Genomic DNA, 22032 nt, shown 5'->3' with positions numbered 1-22032 from the left:
CTTGTTTAATTTTTACATACTACATTACTGTTAAAACAAGATTGAATAACCTACATATATGGAAATTAAAAACATGAAGGCTTTCACCAACTTGACTCTCACTGCTAACACAGTATCATTGTTAACAGTTTGTTGCGTATCTTCCAGACTTTTCCCCATGTATTTATAACCACACACACAGCATAAAAACAGTTGAAGATTTTTTGTTTTTATTTTAAAAAATAAAATCATACTTAACAGTGTTCTGCAACTTTCTTTTCTCAATATATCTTAGATATATTATGAATAATACTTCAGTCTCTAACTTTGCACATACATATCTTTGCATACTGATGCTAGTATTTCAGTAGGACATACTAGTCTCAAAAAGTAGAACCGCTGCTAGGAACCTTCTAAACTTTTACAGATACTGTAAAATTTCCCAGCAAAATGAATGAACCAATTATGAGATACCAACTCTTAAAAGGACTACGTTATCACAAGTAAATTTTTAACTAATATTATAAGGAATTAGAAGCAATTCTTTCAAATAATAGAAATGATACAAATGTGTGTTATCTAAACTTAATCAAGTGGCTTCTCTTTAATTTCCTACAAGTTTGCCTAAGAAACAGTTATTCCTAAGTAATTGATGATTGTGTTCAGGTCACACAACTATATAACTTTTTCAATTTGGGGACAAGTATATTGAAAAGAGAATTGGAAATGTATATAACTGATCTATAAGAATTGGAATGAGAAAATTAGCAACTATATCACCATTTATCATTTCTCAAAGAGAGAAAATATAACAGTTAATAACTCAGGTTCTAGAGTCAGAAACATTCACTCATTCAACAAATATTAATTGAGCATCTACTGAGTGCCAGGCTCTGTTCTAGGTGTTGGATATATGGGTGAACAAGACAAAGAAGATCCCTCTGCTCTCATGATTAATCTCATTGATTAATTAATAGAACAATTCCAAAAAGAGATAACCAAATAGAGTGTTGTGAGAAATTACTGGGCAGGAGGGACAGGGTTTCTTCAGACTTGATGACCAGGAAAGGCCTCTCACAGGAGGTGACACATGCAATGATGCCTAAATGACAAGAATAAGCTAACCAGGGCAAGATCTGAGACAGAGAAAGAGCAAAATTCCTAATGTGGAAACAAGTTTGGCCTGTTCGGGGAATGGAAGGAAGGCCAGTGAGTGAGGCTGTAGCACCTGATGTTGTCTGAAAGGATTGGGTGAGGCAATCAGGTAGGACTTTTAGGCCATTGGGAGAAGTGTGCATTCTATTCTAAGCCATTAGATTGTATTAAGCGTGAGAGTGGCATGATCTACTTTATATATTAAGAGACCATTTTGGCTAATATACTGCTCTCCACCTATTAACCATGTGTCCTTGGACAAGCTACATTACCTTCCTTAGCTTCAGTTTCCTCATTCATAAAGTTGAGATAATAATAGTATGTAGTACATGGAGCTGATATGAGGATTAAATGAGGTAATGAATGGAAAGCATTTTGCACACTGCCTAGCACATAATAATTGTTCACTAAATGATTTCAACTAAATCACTTTTATATCATTAAGATCATATTGAACAAAACTGAGCATAACTCACTGGCCCAATTATGCAACATAATAACTAAAAACATCCTTTAAAATTAGTCCTGATTCAAATTCTCTAATATTGAGAGTCTGGATATTTCATTAGTGAATCAACACTCGCACTTCCTTCTTACTGATCCTATAAGACAGCCCTGAACTATGTATGTGTATGTTCACACCCCTTACGCACACACACACTACATTATACATCTTTGTGTTACCCCCAGAGCCCACAATGTTCAATGCATCTTATATAAGGAAGGCAAGCAGGAAGGTAGGTAGGTGGAAGGATGGACTAACAGATACGTGGAGGATAAAAATCATGAGGACAACAGAAAAGAAGGGAGTGTTTCAAACTAAAATATTTAGAACAAGAAAGTTTTTTAATGATGAGTATTTAAAATTTATAACTGATCATTTCTTGCCATGTTTGTTATTCTATTCATGCATTTACATAGTACCAGGCTGAATCCCTAACAGAAGACATGGCCCTAACATAAGGACCTACTGCCTTCCAATCTTGCTTCATCTCTACTGAAAATATTTAGCAACACTCTGAGAAACACAAGCGGTACTTCTCACATTTATCAAGATACTGAAGAATTTTGAGTAACAGAACCAAAATTGTGAAACCTGCTATACAACCTTTGCGTTTCTCATGTTCTCAGATCTATTTGTCAGTGTGATATATGACAGCAAGAAAGTTGGTATGTAGAGTTCCAGTTTCTAGGCTTTGATACAAAGATCCATAATAGTTGTGGAAACATTTGTTCAGGGATCTTTCATCTAAATATGCAAATTGTTTACACACTCGAAAGTGTGTAATAGATGAAAAATAGCCCTATATCCAAATATAGAAGAGCATAGAAATTTGAGAAGTTATTAATTTGATTAAATAAAATTAGTAAAAGAACAACGAGGAGCAGAAAACAATATCCTTTAGTGGAGACTATTCTGTGATATAGAAAGTACTTCTCCATGCATTATCTTATTTCGATCTTTACAACGTCTCTCTTAAAGAAAAAAACTGCTAGTTTATAAATCTGCAGTTTATAGGTATAAAAAATCTAACACAGTGAAATTGAATAGATAAATTGAATAGTCTCTAAATCAGTAAGTAGCCAAACTGGAACTCTAACTCAGGCCTTTTTAGTGTACTTTCTGCCTCCCCCCGCCCCCCCCCAAACTAATTCAACATGCCACAAATAACACAATTCATTAAAACTGAATGTATTTCTATGTAAAGAGACAGATAAGCAAACTACATATAAAATAAGTTGCAAGTAACATTATCAAAATTCCACCTGGAATATTATAAATCTTTTCAATTAAGACAATAATCTCTTTATATCAGCACAATTCCTCCCTGATCATTAAAACACTGCACATTCCCTAGCTCTAGCTAGTAATAACCACAACAAAGTTTCATCTTTTGAATACATTATGTGCCAGACTCTGCCCTGCAGTCTCTACACTGATTGACTTCAACTCTTACCACAATCTTATGAGGTAGGTATTATAATCATCATCATCATTGTCATCATTATATAGATGGAAAAAACGGAAGCATAAAGAAGTTAAGTAACTTGTCCATCACCATTTAGTTAGTAAATTGCTTCAGTGACTCTTAACAGCAACATTATGCTGTCTCTTAAAATAGGAGCCTCTATCCCACTCCAACCTTTTCCCTATTAGATTCAACCAATGATAAGGGAAGAATCCCTAATTTCAATTAACAATTTAAACTTTATATATGCATGTCTAAGCAATATCCGTCTTGTCAACCAGTGACTACACTTCATCTTCAAAGTGATGGAGGACCCATATGAAAAGTGTCAGACAGAGAACTTGGCACAGCACATGCAGGTGACAAGTACTGAGAGTCTACTGTGTGTCTGGCATTATGCTGAGTGCTTTTCTCTATATATGCACTCCATAAATGTTAACATTGTTTGTTTGCTTTTTTCTCCTAATGGATAAGCTGGACCCACAGCTATTTCTTTGGAAATTAAGCTGTCCAGTGGAGAAAACGTCTTTTCACGGAGGCAAGGACTGTTATATCACTGGGTATAGAAGCTGTTGTGTATGGGTTATAAGAGACTATTATCGCTCTGCCCTTGAAGAAACCCAGATACACATAAGAAAGTATGGAAGGGAAGTATCAATGAGAAGACTGAGGTTGTAAGCTGGACTCCCCCCCTACAGAGAGATCTCATCTCCAAAAGTAATACTTAAAACACAAGTAAATTAAAAGTTTACATACGTTCTGTGTCCCTTTAAATAGTATGCTTTCTTAACATTTTTTTAAAGACAAAATCAATTTATAAAAAAAACTGTATTCGTACATGACTTTTGAGAAATCCACATATTATGCAAAACAAAGGACGCCAGCCTCCCCTGATAAAACTACAGTTTGGAGAAACTTGATTTCAGAATCATGCTAACACACCATTGGTTAATTCCACAAGAACTGAGCAAGAACTATCTTGCATACTTTATGTTAAATGATGTATAAAAATGAAGAAGAAAATCTCCTTTCCACTATGGAACTCAGAGTCTAGTAAATAAAACTAATCCCATAGAAAGCAGTCATTCTTTAAAATATGGCAATGACTACTTCCAACTTGGCACAATGGGTTCAAATGACATAGAAATAGTTATATAAAATATTGTGACATTGGCTTGGAAAAAAGCCACACCTTTTACAAAAGATGTGATATATGTGTATTATACGGTGTGTGTGTGTGTGTGTGTGTGTGTGTGTGTGTGTGTGTAATAGAATAGAAAGCAAGTTCCTTTATAAAGGTAAATATATTCAGCAGCGTAGACCTCAGAGTAGGACTAGAAATCCAGGATGTCTGCTGAATCTAGTAAATTATCCATATAAATCCATGTCTTTCTCCTCCGTAATGCTCTTCAAATTCCTAGTTGATTAATATATTACATCTCAACAAGAAAGATATAGAACTACTTACAGTAACAGAGACGGAAAAGGTGGGAAGTAGTGAACATACAACTAAGGCAGAGTTCTTGGTTTCATTGCACATTCCACAGCCAATATGAATGATATTGATTTTCAGATTATCTGCTCTTTTATATTACTCATACCCCTCCTTTCCCCTCTATTAGTGAAGAGAACTAAATTGTCTGTGCATTTGCTTGATTCCACTGAGAGGCCTGAATCACCACTTGGAATATCAATCATTCTTTTAAGATTAGTCTCTACTAAAAGCCTGCAGTGAAATGATAATGCACTAACCTGTCTCCAGTTAATGGCAAAATAATGGTTGCTTGGGAAGAAAACACAATGAAAGATAATCTCATTTGAGGGCTGCAAAATAAGAACAGAGGCAGTTAAAACATGTTTAAAAGAAAGATTGATACAATACAGATGTACAGCTAGGGAGTCTCATTTAAAATAGGTCTCACTGAATGATCCAGGCTTCTTTTAAATGGAACTCCCTAAGTAGATACACTAACTCTGCTTAACATTACTGCATAAGTCATTTTGGATTTAGTCAGAGCTTCTCAGCACTCAAGCACTACTCCATAGGGACATTTAGGAAGACACCAACTAGAAAGATAAATTCTAGGCCAGTGTAAAACTTTTTTTTAGAAAATGCTAGTGTTCTACCTCATCTCCTTGAAGGAAGTCAGACCCTTCAGAGTGACTGTTAGCCACACTTAGGACTGGAGAACACTCAGTTTGATTTAATTAGCACAATTATGACATGCTTTCACACAAAAGTTATCCTGAAGTAAGAATACCTAAAGAGAGCCATGGACAATGTGAAAGAGACTTAAAAAAAATGCATTTTAATTAGGCATTTTCAATTTTCCAAGTCTTTCAATTGTCAACAGCTGCCCCAGTTAGCTACATCTTTTAAGCTTTAGGCATTTATCTCATAAAATGGTTCTTGTTTCTAAGACATTCTTTGCAACTAATACTGAGAATTAAAACTGATGATATGAAATGAAGACCTTTAAGCTGACGACCAGAATGATCTCAAAGGCTCATAATACATATCTTGAAAGTAATTATCTTCAGTAGTCACCCTTTATTGACTTACTACAATGTATTGTTAGTTAGTAACCGAGAAACTAAACTTGAGCCTGAGAACTGTGCATTAAAGAATTCCAACTTTCAAACCAGGCCAAATAAATAAGAGCCCCACTTCTTGAAAATGTTGTACTGAAACGATCCATTGCTTTCGATCAAAATCTATATAAGACAGACTCTTTGCACACTCTTGGATTAAATCAGAAAATGTCATAAAACTCTCTCTTCTGCCTTTGACATTTAAGGACATGGGGCCTTGTTTATTTTTCTTTCCTAGACAGTTTTACCTCAGACCCTGTCCAGAAATGAGAGTGTTATGCTTGGCTTCTTAAACAGGAGACTGATGATTGAACATGGACAAGCATACATTTTTATAGGGATAACTTTACTGCTGCCAATAACTGAAAGCAAGGATTGCCTAGGCCTCTACAGATTGTTGAAGTTACTTGCAACATGACTTTCAAAATGTTTTGATCATCCAAGGCTGTTTTACAGAAAACATTTGGGCTAACAAGACTGAAAGAAGCAATATTTAATGATACAGCTCCTTTTCATGTCCTTTCCATTATCTTGATAAACTTGCATTTGCTCGTGGCATTTTTTTTTCTTTAAAAAAGAAAAAGGAGGGGGAGAAAAGCCTCAAAAGCCTGGTATCCTGGGGCTATTTTTAAATAGGGATGCCACTAATTGTTAGTTACCTCTAAATAAGAGACTAAGCTGGATTTCATAGCAGTTATGCTTTATATGGGAGGAGAAACCAGTTTTTCCTAGTAAAATTGCATATATAGAACAGTTAAATTTTAAACCAGTCACACACCCACACATTGTGTAAACACAAGCCATTTCTTTACACATACATGCAAGTGCCTTTCCTGGTAGTGGGTTATTAACACATGTTTATTTTAAGTTTACCAACAGGTTTTTTTTGTTTTTTTGTTTTTTTTAAATGATGACCTCTACAATGCTAAGAATTGTGTGGAAAGCAAAATATATTATGGATACTATTAGCATAAAAAATTCTGATGTGATAAATTATGAGAAAGCATAACTGAAATTCAAAACAGATGAAAATTCAGAAAGGAAAAGACATTTGGAATAGTATTTGAAGATACTTCCCCAGAGCCTGGGCCAAGTTTCTGGGATCCAGATGAAATAAACCCTCAACAACTGAAAGCCTGTCCTAATAACAGCATGTGTATAACATCGATTTTGAGCCACTTAAAAATCAACATTTCAGGGCATCCTTTTCCTGCAAAAGGTTTCAAAAAAGGGATACCCTACATTTGGTCTCTTCCCCGCCACCTCATACTCCCCTGCCTAGAAAAGTAAAGTGAGAGAAATACCTCACAAATCTCTCTGTAAGTTGCTGGACAAAATTGTAAATTTCAATCCAATTATTTGCCACACTCCCAGACCTGAAAAATGAAATTAAACTGATCAGAAAAACAAACGTGTACATGGGGGTAGCCTGGCCTCTTCTAAAAGCAGTGACAGTATCAGTGGCTTAAACTTAGGTGCTGCAAGAATCAAGGAAATCAAAGAAGCCAGCCCATCTTCCAGGACCACTTGTCTGCTAATTGTTTGGAGTAAGAACCCAAGGTCTTTAAAACAAACACAGCCTTCTCCACAGGAAATGCAAACCCTAGGCGAAAACTAGGATAAAACCTGGCAAACTCTAGCCAGCAGGACGGGGTGAGGACTGAGAGGCCGAGAAATTCTGGGTTCCTGGGACCCCCCAGTGGCCTCACTCCCATTTCCCAAGAGGCCCCTTGACTGGCAAGCAGTGACTACCCCACCTCCCCTGAGAGTCAAGCAGCTCGGGGCTCCTCCTCTCACTCCCCTCCCCCCAAGCCCGCACAGATCCCCAAGTGCTTGCCCTCTGCACTGAGACAGCAACAGGGCACTCATCGGCGGGTTCCTAAAACTCCTCCCCAGGGTGCGCTCTCATCTCCGCTTCCCCAGCCACAGCTCAGCCATTGCCACCCGCACCAGAAGAACCTGGACCTCCCTCTGGCACTCACTTGTCCAGGACGAAGTACAGATCAAAGGCTCCTCTGCAGGAGGGCTGCTCCTGGGCTCTCAGCAGCCCCCCAGGACCGCTGAGCGCCAGCAGCCATAGCCCGGGGACCAGCCACTTCCCAGGACTGCGAGCCAGGGACAGCCCCGCCACCATCCTGCGGCCAGGGGCCTGCGACTCCGTCGTGCTCGCAGCCGCCTCGGCTGGACCCGGCGGGGATGCCACGGTGGTAGGAGTTACCAGGGCCCCTGGGGTGCGGGACAGCCAGCAGCTAGGGCACCCGCGCCTGGGGCAGCGGAATCCACCAACTGACAGAGGGAGGGAAAAAATGAGGGAGGGAGGTCCTAGGAGGACAAAGGGAGACTCTGCAACCGACCACAGCAGCTGCCGCCGGAACTCTTGACGAATCCCAGTGGAAGAGCAATCCAGCCCTTCCCCTCCGGATTCCGGAGAGTTCCTGCAGACAATGAGGGCCCACGGCGACAGCGCGCAAGACAAGTTCCTCCTCAGCCTCTGGCCGAGCCTCTAGCGCCAGCCTCGGACCCGAACCGTGAGTGCCGTTCCTCCGGAGTGGGCTGACGTCCGGCTGATGCAGTGTGCTGCGGGGCAGGCTCTCCCGGGACGCGGCGACAGCCGCACAAACTTGCGGTGGAGATCCCTGTCTTCTGGTTCCCTCGCTCGCGGCCCAGCTCCCCTCCGCACTCCAAACTTTCTGCCCAGTGCTCCGCTCTGGCACTGCGCAGCCGGGCTGTCCCCTTGAGGGGAGGAGGCCGAGCGGGCTCTGGGCTAGCGGCTCGGACAAGCCACTCCAATCTGGGCCAACAGCGATCTGGCTAAGTGTTGTCTAAGTGTGTCAGTGTGCGCCTGAGGGCGAGGGCGGGGCCTGAGCTGAAGCCCAAGAGCCACACGCACACTTGTGGGTTCTTGCCTGAGTTGAAAATGACTAACGCTTGCCAGATTTTGGAAAGGGGAGAATTAGTTTAACAAAACAAATGTCCTGTAGAAACTAAACAATACCCATATACTGTATCCTGCAGGCTGGGCCTATTTCAGCAACGGTGCAGAACAGTCCTCTGTGTGGCTGGGAGACCAAAGACTAGCAATTCCAAGGGAGGTAACTGGTCTCCTCACTCTGCCCCACCCCCACTAGCATAAGCACACATCCTCTTTACTTTGGAAACCAATACCTACCGAAGCAACTTCCTCTTTTCTTATAAGCCTACTTTGTAGTTTCATCTCACCAATCCAAGAAAAGGTGAGGGGAAAAGGGGGAGACAACTCTTCAGGAGTGGCAAATTGACTTGTACTACCAAATATTTAATTCCACTGTCATTCACCACAAGCTCCAGATATTAAGAACTTCATCTTGGGGCAAGCTAGGCAGCAGATACCAAACTTGTGCCAAAGCTGACGGTTGCATGCACTCAAATTCTAGGAGTACTCATTCTATACTCCATCCTCTTCTCTCCTCCTGAGCTCCTCAACCTATGACCTCTGCCTTCCCCTTGTTGAAACTGGCTTTTAGAATTTACAATGATTAATAGTGATATGAGGTATCACCTCCTCCTTTGTCTTTAAATCAATGATTTATAATAAAATGTTCATATAGTATTTAATTACATGTTGGTGCAAAAGTAGTTGCTGTTTTACGATTTTTTTTTTTTTGCACCAAACTAATAGTATCTTTTCTGTTTGTTGTCATGTGTATATAACTTTTCATTTACATTATGGTTGACATACAACCATATTTGTAAGCGTTCTGAGTATAGAAACCAGTCACTCTAACAAAAACTTATTATCAACTATCTATTAGGCATTGCTCTAGGACTTACAGTTAATGCACAAAACAAGATGACAAGCCCCTGTTTTCATGAAGCTTGGAGTCTGGTTGAAGAAGAAAAACATACATATATACACACACACATATATATATACATACATACATACATACATACATACATACATATCCAGATTAGAAGGTGGTTTGCAGAGATTTAAAATATGCTCATATGAAAGAGAATGACTGAGTAGACAACTAACAAAAAGAAGGAAATTATTCCAGGAACTAAAAGAGGAAACATTCCTAACTCCTGCAACTCCCCACAGGAATTAATTTAGCAAACTCCAGAAACAGAAAGAGAAACAGTGTGGCTGGACCTTTTGCAGTAAGATGAAGTAAGAGAGGTAGGCAGGGGCCACATTATGTGATGCTTTATAAACTGTGATAAAGAATTCAGATCTTTTATGTTAAGTCTGATAGGAGCCCAGTAGAATTTAACCCTGAGGGTTGGGTAGGGGATAAAGTGATATGATCTATGTTTTTTAAAGATCATTCAGCTGACATGATACAATGGACTTGGAGGCAGCAACAATGAAAGCAGGAAGACCAGTTAGGAGACGTAGAATATCAGGGCACAATAAAATGGTACCTTGGACCATCATCCCTGTAGCAGCTAAACCAAGAGAAATGAATGGGTGAGAGCTTCAATAAATGCTGATGGACCCTCAGTTGGGAAATATCCGCCACTCGGGGGTGGAAATTCCAGTACCATCCACTGGATCCACCATTTCTTACCTGAATGGGTAGGGAAGGTACTAATGGGGCAAGTGGTTGATTGAATGGAAGATAACTTATACTTTTGTTAGAAAGAAACACAAACCCTCCATTGTTTTCAAGTAATTGACCTCTAGAAGGAAGTTGGAGCAGACGGATGGCTATATTAAAATCATCCTAATTCTGTCCTCCTTGGCTTCATGTTTGCTCGAGGTTCTAAAATTCTGATTCCTCTGCAGCCATCAAGCTTTCAGGGATGTGCTGCCTCCTCTCAGTTCAAGTTTGGGCCCAGCATGGATACATTAAACTGCTTGACTTCTCCTAACAAAGCTGAGACAGACTGACTTTTTTAGGAAACTTGTATCAACAGCTTGTTAAAGTTTCTTTTCAAGGTTTTTATCATTTATTATTGGTTAAAACGTCTTCATTTTCAACTTTAGTTTTAATCAAGATAGAATCAAAGATATCATATACATTTAGCAATTAATACCTTATCAGTATATGACTGAATAAAAGCTGGGGGGGGGGGGGAATATGTACCAAAAAATAATGACAACTGGTGTTAAGTTAGAAGGGGACAGAAGGTAATGAATTGTGAAACGTGATACTACCATGTACTCTATCCTCAGGAAGTATTTTAAATTTAGATTTATTGGCTTCCTTTTCCCCAAGCTTCTTGACTCACTGTCTGCTCATCTTCTGGAACTCCACAAACTGGGCTAAGAAACTCTCTTGCCTTAGGCCCAAACTAAAGCAGAATACCTTGAACTTAAAGTATGTTCTTCCTCAAAATTCCCAGGCCCTCCTCAAGTCATCCCACTCAGTTCTTCTTTCCTGACGACAAAGCCAGCAGAGGTGATTGACATACTAAAGCATATCACTATTCTTTTGTTTGTTTCTTTGTGTAATTCATTCAGCCCAGTTCTGGAACTCTTTTCATTTCACTCACATGCTCATATAAGATCCGCAGCAAAAGCAGGGAAGTGGCTTAACCTGGCACAGACCAATAATTATACAATTATCAGAATCACTTTCATCTAATAAAAGTCAGTGAGAAAGTCATTAATTACTGTCCTGACAGTTGCAAACAACTGTCCTGATTTGTCCCAGATGGAGGATGTCCAGGGACAGGGGACTTTCAGTGCTCATAAAACTGGAGCAGTCCCTAGGAGAGTCCCTGATGAGGGGGGCTGTCGGTCACTGTATTCCCAAGCAATAACGAGGGCAGAACTGGGAATCTCACCAAGCCATGAAGAAGGAGCAGGAACAATAGCAAAACTTTTTCTTCCCCTCTATCAGGTGGGAGGATGGGGCATTGTGACAGACAGATGCTAGCCAGGGAAGGTTTCAAGCTTACTTTTGCACCTGGCAGACATGCTGGAACTCTGTTTCTTTCCATTTTAAATCAAGAATGGGATAGGGAATGCAGATTTTTAAGCAGAGAGAGAAAGAAGTGGGGGTTGGGGGGGTGAGGGAGGGAGAGAGAGGGGCTAGATGGAATTATTTAGATAAATCTATAATATTTGTCTTTCATCAAATTATCTAGATTTCTGCTGAAGTATTTTGTTTCACAATCCATGCAAGCCCCTACTCTCTGAAAATTATATTTTCTATCAAGCCAAACTTTGAATTCAGCGATAGAATTTATCACCTCAGTACATAAAATATGCTAGTAAATCCATTTAAAAACCATTTTAAACTTAGTTTAACGCAGTTAGACTAGCTTGAGAATGACAACTGATGACTAAAGTGTTCACTAGGCCCTCTATCACTATCTCCTTGGCCTGCCGGGCTCCTATGGACTTCTTGTTAAATTTTATTTATTTCTTTACTGACGTTTATTTAACAAGTATTATGGATGCCTCCTATGTAGCTGGTAATGTTCTAAGCACAAATCTTATACCCTCTCCTCTCAGGAGTTCACCTTCCCAACATCCTAGCTTAATTTATTTCTATCTCTCCCTCATCCCAACAAACAACAAATAGGAGGGCCAAATAAGCGACAACAATAAATATAGGAAAATAAAATGAAATAAATGTACACTTTATGTGTAAAAAATCATATAATCTCTACAAGTAGATATGTTTGTATGTATCTACTTGTATGGCATCCATAATGACCAATATGACTCTCCTGGAAAGTACCACACTGGAAGTGACTCATGTTCACATTACATGCGGAGTGATTCATTATGTGATACCTACAGTGATTCAGAGAAAGAAAATAAATCTTTGGTACCCGTGGATGACAAACCTTATTTAAACTTTTATCAGGTATTGTCATTAAAGAACTAGATTTCCTCAATGTCCAAACTAGTTTCTGTGAGTGAACAAAATGCTGTTGGAAGGTGCAGTTACTTCTAAATTAGTATCTCCGTGTATGACAACAGGCGATGTCAACCAATGACAGAAAATGTCAATGACATCTGCATTTGGGAGTGAGTGTGTTTTAAATCCAGAGTCCCAAAACAAATCCGAGACTCTGAGATATGCACACAGGAGACACACTGGAGCACGCTCTCAGGAGCAAACACTGAGGGATGAGCAGAAATTGTTATTGCGTCACGTTCAGAGGGGAAGCTGGATGTGATGCAATAACAAAGGAGGCCTCAGCCACCCCCAGTGGTAGCTTTGGAGTTGGAACGGTATTTCAGTTGTTCTGATTTGATTGCAGCAATGGCGCCAGGGTTTTGTGTCCCCTCGTCAGTCAGTCATGAAAATGTGGTCTGTCCCTTTAGAGGGAGCATAACCTGGGGTCAAGGTGGCTCTCTTTGGTTAGGGCAATTATAATGAGGAACTCAGTGGTGAGCTGTCAGCAACCAGACTCCTGGCTGTAGGGAAGGAGTGCGTCAGTCCTGACGGAGGCATCTAGGTGATGCAACTACAGCATCTAGAATGTCCTCAAAAGCCAAGCCACCTGTCCTGGGGGCTCATTTGATGAAATTCATCTCACATGCAATGTCAGACCTTCACAAACCAGGTCAGGCTCAGAATGCCATCCTAGAATGATAAAGTCCTGTAACTGCATCCCTTCCTCTCATGCCTTTTATCATAGATCTGGTCGGTCACTTTCTCAATTCTCAGTGGAATTATTCTAATGGTATTCTGTCTTCTCACACCTCCTCCACACTTCAGTGTGATATATTTTTCTGAACTGTAAAGCCAATCATATTAATCACCAACTTAATAACTGCCAATGGGATATCATTTCCTAACAATTTAAAGCTCTCCACAATAGCATCACAAATTAGTTCTATATCCTCCCTGCTAACAAATTAAGTCACCTCGTGTGCTCTATGCTCCAGAGAAACCAGGACAGTCACTGTGTCCCTCATATACATACACAATTACACCTTTGGGTCTTACCGCATTTCGTACCCCCATTTCCCTGACACGGTGTTCCAAGTGTCAATGTCTATCTCCTATTTCTCTTCTCTTTCATTCCCGTAATGAACAACTCAGATCCAACACCACTAGGTGAGGCCAAGCAATGGTGTCAGGGTGGAGAGGAGCTATGTGGTCTGGCACAGGGCGTCAGAGGCCCAGCAGACTGAGGAGTATCCCCCTGGAGCAGGGAGAGGCAGCCTGGCATGGAGCATTGGAACGCGCAAAGGGTGAGAGATGTTCACATGGGAGGGCAGTGGCCCAGCGTGAGGAGTCCAAGAACCAGCCATATGAGGAAGACACGTGTGTGTGGAGGTGGCACTGAACCTAAGTGAGGGGAGGAGGACTTCTGTATGGGAGGAAGTTCACAGCGGAGTAGTGGGACTCCAAGTCTGGACTTCTGTGCAGGGGGCCCACCCCACAGCAGGGTGTCAGAGCACGAGCAGGGAGGGAAGATGAGCTGTCCAGAATGCTGGGGCATGAGGGGGGCGAACAGGGGCCAGGGCAGCACCGGGCGGGCCTAAGAACTGGAGCGGAGCAGTAGGAGGGGGATTCTGTGCAAGGGAGGCGGGCTGGTGTGCGGCTGCGCCTAAGCAGGGTAGGCAGAGCTTCAGCACAAGGGGGCAGCCAGGCATGGGAGGCAAACCCAAGTAACACGGGGGAGGCTTTTTGTCCGGGATCATTCTCCCCCCATAGGGTGTCAGAAAATCCAGACATGGATTGTAGAAAGTGCCGAGGCAAAGTGGTAGCGATGTACAGACTGTCAGAACCTGAGTGGGGGTACAGGGTGGTGACAATGTCAGAACCCCTACAGGCTGAGGGAATCAATGTTGGGGGAGGCTAACAGTGCTGAGGAAAAACTGGGGGGATTGATAAGTAAATGTAGATAATGGGAGCCACATTTTCACCATCAGAGAAGGAAGATCTACAGAAGGAAACAGGAAATTAGTTATTCTTCTCATAGGTCCTTGATGCATGTTGATACAACTTGATTGATTCATATTCTAGTCATTTTGCTGTTTATCTGCATCCCAACGTGGGGGGAGGTGGGAATCAAAGAAAAGAGGAAATAAAAGTTGCCTGAAATGACAGCCATGTGGATGAACTCAACACTGATCCAACTCTCCTCTAACATGTCTTTCTGCATGCTAGAAAAAGCTTCAAATGGACATTTCCTAGACTCCCCTACAGGTGGGTTTCCTCATGATTTAGAATCCACCCATATTGTTCACGTCAGACTTTGAATCAGATATGAGTTACGTGAGGAAAGGATGTGGGGTGCCCTTTTTGCCGGTGTGGGTCATGCCAGAGGCAGCGTGCAGGAGGCAGTAGCTGCTGCTCATTAGATGGCTTCGTGGTTCACCTCCTCCCTGATCACAGCTGAGCAGGAAGCTCCTTTGCAGCTCAGTGCTGGAGTATACTTTGGAGGCTGTTACTGAAAGTTCAGCCTTCACTCTTCTGCAGGAACCCAAAAGACTCTGTGAGCTATTTACACTCTTAATAAGCCCCTTTCATTTAAAGTAGCTGGAGTACATTCTGTTTTCAAAGACATTAACAAGTCCAAACATTCTATAATCTCTATGAACCTTAAATTACTCATGTTGCTGACATTTATAATTATGCAAAAGGTTATAAACGAAAGAAAAAAGATAAGAAATTGTGAATTTTTACATTATCCATTGCACTCACTTGATAATCATTCCTCTCCTTGTAAATTCAGATACCCAGGAGGAAAAAGAGAATCAGATTGAGAAAAAACAAAATCCAATCTACTTCTTTGAGAATATTGCAAGACAAGTACAAATCATTTTAGTCACCTACAGACACAGAGGTAGGAATTTTTAATAACAAAATTCAAAGAAAAGGAGTGACTATAGATAGAAACAGAAAACTCAGAAGGGAGATGAAACAAGTTATAGCCAAAATTAATTGCAATTGCAAAGGGCATAAATAATCTTTCAATCTGCCTCTCCCAGATAACTTTAAACAAATAAATTACATGTTTATATCTATGTCCAAGAGGTTACAATATAGAATACCTTAGAAGAATTTAAGTTGTCATAGTAATATCTATTTTACAATATGTTATGATAACATAAAACTTGGAAAATAATAATAGAAACACATTTGGATAACCATTTATAACTTTTACGTGTTTTCTACTATATTGTCTTTTTGATCAGCAATTCCAGTTTTCAACCAGCTGGCTTTAGACGCTGGATGCATTAAAAATTAACAGTATTCAATCTCAATGCCTCTTAATCTATCAGCTTCCTTACAAGAAACGAACAAAAAGCCTGGCTTGTCCTAGGTATGATACCTAAATCAGGATGTTCTCAGCCAATCCTTTCAGCGAAGGGAATTCAGATGTGGCTGTTCTTGCTCTCTTACCTGCAGTCTGCTGTGGGAAAGATAGTCTATACCTGTGTCTCCAGCCTTTTCGAAAAGAAAATAAAATCTCTTTTAAGCTAAGCACTAAAGATTTTACAGGCAGCCTGAAAGAAAAAAACTTCCTTTTGCTTGTTTCAAACTTGTTTTATAACACTTTAAACAGCCATAATAGTGTTTCTGCTCCAGGATATTTAAGCTTTGGTATAAATTTTTTTTTTCTTTTTTAGATAAAAAAAGTTTGAAATGTGATTTTGCTATTTGGAGTGCCTACCATAAGAACTACAATTAAAGAGATTTTTCGTATTTTGGAGGCCTAGCGTTTCTCATGGAAACCGCTTGATTAGTGCATATCCAACTTTATTTTAACAGCACATATGGCACATAGATTATCTATCCCAGTTTTCTTAGGAAGTTCTTTGAAAGGAACAGTAGGAAAGTTGTCAATCCCCAAATGGCCAATGGGTTTCATATGTAGCAAATATGGCTGAAAAAATACCACCTTAAGTTCAACAACACTGGACCACAAGTGCCTGAGGACATTTTTTAAAGATGAGTAAGCCAGACGTTTGTTTTTGACCTTGATCTTTATACAGAGTTAACACTTCTTCATCAAATAAAGGGAGCTTCAATTTGAAGAAATCCAGTTTTACAAGTTTTTAAAATGTATTCATCAAATAATTATTTAATGTTTACTCTCTGCAGAGCACTAATCTGTGTACTTTGGGATTCACAGAGTCCATTAAGAGATGTGCTCTAGTGAGATATTCTAGTTATTCAACTAAGATACTTAAATAAATTACCATAATGTCAAGATCAAAACGATGTGATGGAGTGCAATAGGAATCCTGAAGAAGAAGAAATTACTTCTAGTTGGAAAGATCAGGGCTGATAACGGACAAAGCATTTAACCTGCATCTTGAAGGATGGGTAGTGCTTTTAAGATTAGCTCAGATGAAGGGGAAAACATTGCAGAAAGAAAAGGCATAACTAGCTTCCATATATGAGAATAGGGGCTGGTGAAAGGATGGCATCATTAATTAAGACGGGCGAAGAAGAAGTATATTTTTTTTTTTAAAAGGCACGACACTTTGACTACCTTCTTTATCTGTATCATAGTATTACCTGTATCATAGTATTAGTATTGAGTTATAGTCATATATTTTATTATGTTTCCTTCAGAATATTATCATCCTCTTAACAAGTAATAAGACAACACATTGCCTTAAAGTTGATGTAAAGGCACCTCTTATGAAACATGTGCTTGGAGAAACAAGTCTCTCTATGCCTCACTCCAGCCACTATCCAAGGGAACAGAAGCATAGAGTATTGAATGTACAGAATACCTAATGGACACAGAAAGAAACTTAATTTCAGTGGAGCACTGAGTGTGTGAAGGGAGGGAAGGGAAAGTAAATTGACAGAGCTGGGTGAGGTCCAATACGTAGAAGGCTCTGGGTCCTGCCTAGCATCTGTTTTGTAAATAAAATTTTATTGGACACAGCCATGCCCATTTGCTTATATATTGTCCTTAGCTACTTTTGTACTATAATAGGAGAGCAGAATAGTTGAGACAGAAGCCAGATGGCCCACAAGCCTAAAATATTTACTATGTGGCCTTCAATGAAAAAGTTTGCCAAACTCTGCCTTAGATAAAAATCGTTTAGTGTATGAACATTTTTGAGTAGATAAAGTGAAGACAATAATAAAATTTAAACATCAGAAGGGTTAGAACAGAGTTATGCTTTTAGAAGGATGATCAGGCACTGTGGCAAGACAAGTTGAAGAGGAAAGATACAGAGTTGCTGAGAGCACTTAAAACTATTGTCAAAATAGATAAAATTTACTATTATGTTATTGCTTTTTATCTTGTGTCCAATGAAATCCTAAAGCCGAGATTGATTCAAAACTATAAATTTAACAGTAAATCAGAAGAATGACACTCTTAAGAGTGGGAAGGTAAGGGAATTTCTATGCCTCAGGGAAATACGTGCCGTCTGGAGGTAAGATACGCCTGGAAAAAAGCTGGAGACTGGGCAGCTGTACATGAGACTGTGGGTGGGAAGGCTCAGAGGAAATAGCACATGGGAAATCTCATTGTTGGAATAGGGTCCCAGAAGGTCTTGGCAATAGTAAGCCTGCCGCTTCTAAACCAAAGTCTTCAATCCAATCCATAGGGTTTACCCCAAGGAAGAAGTAAATTTGGTTATAGTAACAGATACAATGTGTGCTAGGTAAAGACAATGGGAAGCATTATTAAGCTACAGAGTATCTCATAGGAACTAATTCGAGGACTGTTATAGAACTTATGGATGTGACTAGAGTCTAACAGGGAAAGCCCAGGTCCCAATTTTAAATTCCCAGGAAAGAAAATTTGTTGTATTGATTTAGTTTGGAAGTGGTGTCCACCTTTGATTGCAGCTCAAGTTCAGAGGCATGAATGTGTAACCAAAGCATGACAGATAGGGCCCCATCCCTAGTGATGAGAGGACTTTTCCTAGAGATGGGGTGCTAGGAAGACACCTCAAAAGGTGTCCTCCACAAGAAGTATAGCCCCTCTTTTATAAAGAGAGTCATCACGGGAGCAAGATTTACTTTGCAAAAATTCTGCTTACACCCAAGTTCTATAGGATACCACAATTCCATAGATTGCAACCTCTGTATTGTTTATACCAATCGTATTCACATCTCCTCTCTGTTCAAAAGGTTTTTCTCTCACATGAAGCTCAATTAGACAAAGAAAAAGCTGATAATGGCTTTTATAAATTTTTAACAATTATAGTGAACATTTTGATTGATAATCTCACCAACTATTAAAGAGAAATAAAATGCAGTGCATGGTTCAACAAAACTTCTGTTTTTGAAACTCTGACCTTGATAAATTTGCATTTTAAAAGCATTCATTAATGATTTCCACTCTGTAGCACAAATACTGAATATAAACCAAGGGAGCAAAGTAGGCACAAACATCAATATGTAAAAGATACCGCAGATAAATTCATTGCACCTTGAGGTGATTAGTTTAAAACTCATTGAATTTCTGGTCTTTGAATTAATGCCTTTTTTGTTCATACATGATATGGTACAAGAAGAATCATGTGGCAGTCAAAAAAATCAGCTAACAAAATTGATATCTTCACCATTCATCATATCCTTGACACTTCTAACAAAATGGTTTCCCACCCTGAATTGACAGTCAAAACAGAGGGACTTCACATAGAATTTTAAACTGCATTCATGTGAGGTGGTATCGTAACACAATACCAAACTCATGAGATCAAACAAATAATTTCTCTTTTCCCCGATGCAGACTTAAGAAGTGTATCATCCCTTTTAACTAGTAATTTTTCTTACAAGAGCATCTTGCAGGAGATAAAGTGCATTGACAGTCTTCACGTATTACTATATGCTGGAATTTAAACTGAAAGCTAGTTCCACAGGGAAACAAGGCAAAAAAAAAAAAAAAGTATTTTTAAGTCCCTTTGCTATGGCTTAATAAGAAAGCTAACAGTGCAGACTAAAAATGTATAGGATGGTATAAAATAAAGTTCTAAAGAATTATGACAAAAGATTTGCAGTCATCCCTTTGCCAAAAACTACAAGCTATTCCCTTTCCAGTATGTGAAGGAGATGGACCTGGTAATTTCGTCTACATTGTTGATTGACTGTCTCTGTAGTCAGACCTCCACTGGCAACAGATATTTAATATTCTTGATCCTAATGATTCAGGAAAATGTTTTGAGGGTTTTGGGGTTTTTTGTTGTTGTTTTGTTGTTGTTGTTGCTGTTTTTTGGCATTTTCCCTCAGTCCCCCTCTCTTCCTAACTTTGCTGACTTTATCCCATATTTATACACATACGCCTCTGAAATATTTGCCTGTGAGCACATATATGCAGATTAACATCTTCTGTGTATTAGCCTTAGGACCTGTTTCAGGTAAAGAGATCTTCCTGTGCTTTTCATTTTTGCATCCTCCTGAGATTAAGCGGTCATTTTTTTCTGACCTTCCTTCTCTGTAGAGCTCTGTTTGGAGCTTTCATATAAATGGTGTCATCTGACACTCACAGTTGCTTTCTGGAAAATATATCTGGATGAGAAAACTGAGGCACAGAGAATCAAAACTTAACTAGCACATCACAGAGGAGAAATTTAATTTCAAGTCTTCTGATGTACAACCAGTGTAACTTTCCACCAGGCCTTAGCTCTTGCTCTGTAGTCTTCTCATCAAAGGGCACAGCTTGAATCAGGCAGTCCTCTCTACACAGCTGTCTCCTTCTCTACTCCTTCCTGACCTATTCCTACCCCATCCCTTATACATCACCTCTCCATTAGATTATCCAATTTGAATGTTTTCCCATGGTATGGCCCACCCCTAAACAGCATTCTCCAACTCCCTACTAATGTCCAATCCCATTTCCCACACCTACCACGCTCCATCTCAACTACTCTCCCCCTTCCTCCCATTAAAGTATCATTCTTTCAGTTCTTGCTCTAGACAAACAAGATCTTCAAGCTTTCCTCATAAAAAGAAAACTGAAAGAAATCTGAAAAAAAAAAAAAACATTCACAGTAACATATGCATCACTAATAAATATTTAATGTATTGCCTTTCCTTCTATTCCGTCTCCAAGCTGACCAACGGTATTTGCATATTTGCCTTAATCTCAAAGAATAAACATGTAATGGCAGAATGCCAGGCATCTGTTGCAGGTGGCTTACAGTCAGGTGTTTTTGACCAAGTAGGCTCAAAGGTCTGTAGTGAAGGGGAGGGAGTGAATGTGAAAGCTACTTTTAAAGCATCTAATTCATTCCCTACTATGAATCTGGTTGGTGATAAAAGCATCTAACAGATAAAAATTGATAGTTAACACATTAAACAAAAGTAAAAGAATGTGCTTTAATGGAGAGTTCCAGGAGGGCTTTCTATATAGGTTGCTTATGTATGATCTCCAACTCGAAGCACATGGCAGTTTGCTTAATTTAAAAAGAAACAAAAAACACCTCAATGACATAATATAGTCAAATATTTTTCAATGAACATATTCTTTGTTATCCATTGTAATTACTTCTTCTCTTCCTATTTAATATGAATGCAAGAAGTCTTATGTACACTTCAACTAAATAAAATAAAAATTTATAAAATATAACCATTTAAAAATTTCCTATGGACTTTTTTTAATAGACACATTCGAGAGAATTGGAGATAGGATTGTCGGTACATTATCAAATAATAACCCAAATAAAAATATGCTTCCAGACATGTACAGATGGCTGTTTTATAATCACTGAAACTTAAGAAATGATGAAATATGGCTGGCCTTTAGGTTTCCTGGATGAAGTCTATTACAGGATGATTTAGCATCTGAGGACCCAGAGGATGTATAACAAGTGTTATCACCAAAATAATGTTGGATAAAGTCTTGAGCAGAGCAGAAGTAAGAAAGCAGCCTGGGGCCTTGGCAACCTTCTGTCTGGCCTGTGACACCGTTATCTGCCACAGTATCTAGTCTGTACAGAAACCTTATTTTAATTTCACTTGGGATCCATATGTTTCTGCTGACCTTTCCTTGCAAAGATGACTTTTTTCCCACATTTTGCTATTTTCTGCTTTCTAAGCATGTGGGTATTTTTTTTAAATTCTTTTGGTTTTGTTGAAGTGACATTTCACTAGTTAAGACAAACAAAGCTTCTAACATAAGGGTAGTGATTAAAAGAGTTTGATAGTATCTTAAATGTACACACAATATAAAGAATATCACAGACTGTGCATTCTATTTTCTGACACCAGGGCCTATGCTTCTGATGGCATATTTGTTTAGTCCAACAGATTAATCATCTTTAGCTTCATTCTTATCAAAATGAACTGAAGTTCATTGTAGTTCAATGTTGGGTTTTCTTTTAATGCACTTAAAGAATATTAGAAAACCATATGGATACCATACGCATTTTTAATCGCTAGAGAAACTGAGTTTTCTAATTGTAATTTAAAATATGTAATATTCATCAAGATGGCACGCCTGGAATGTGACTTGA

The 22032-nt window shown here is 39.4% G+C and overlaps 1 protein-coding gene across 1 annotated transcript in view; it reads right to left on the bottom strand.

The window, feature by feature from the left end:
- The window catches only part of ANTXR2 (ANTXR cell adhesion molecule 2), a 141511-nt gene extending 133006 nt beyond the window's left edge, over window positions 1-8505 (bottom strand). The window contains exons 1-3 of the mRNA XM_019720146.2: window positions 7679-8505; window positions 7001-7072; window positions 4857-4928 (exon numbers count right to left, since the gene is read on the bottom strand). Of these exons, the coding sequence (XP_019575705.1) occupies window positions 4857-4928; window positions 7001-7072; window positions 7679-7830 (296 nt within the window). The 5' untranslated portion in view covers window positions 7831-8505. The remainder of the gene's footprint in view (window positions 1-4856; window positions 4929-7000; window positions 7073-7678) is intronic.
- Window positions 8506-22032: the final 13527 nt, after the last annotated feature.

The sequence above is a fragment of the Rhinolophus sinicus genome, linkage group LG02, assembly GCF_036562045.2.
Source record: "Rhinolophus sinicus isolate RSC01 linkage group LG02, ASM3656204v1, whole genome shotgun sequence".
Lineage (NCBI taxonomy): Eukaryota > Metazoa > Chordata > Mammalia > Chiroptera > Rhinolophidae > Rhinolophus > Rhinolophus sinicus.
The sequence above is the reverse complement of the archived record's forward strand: the minus strand, read 5'-3'. Positions and strand labels throughout refer to the sequence as shown.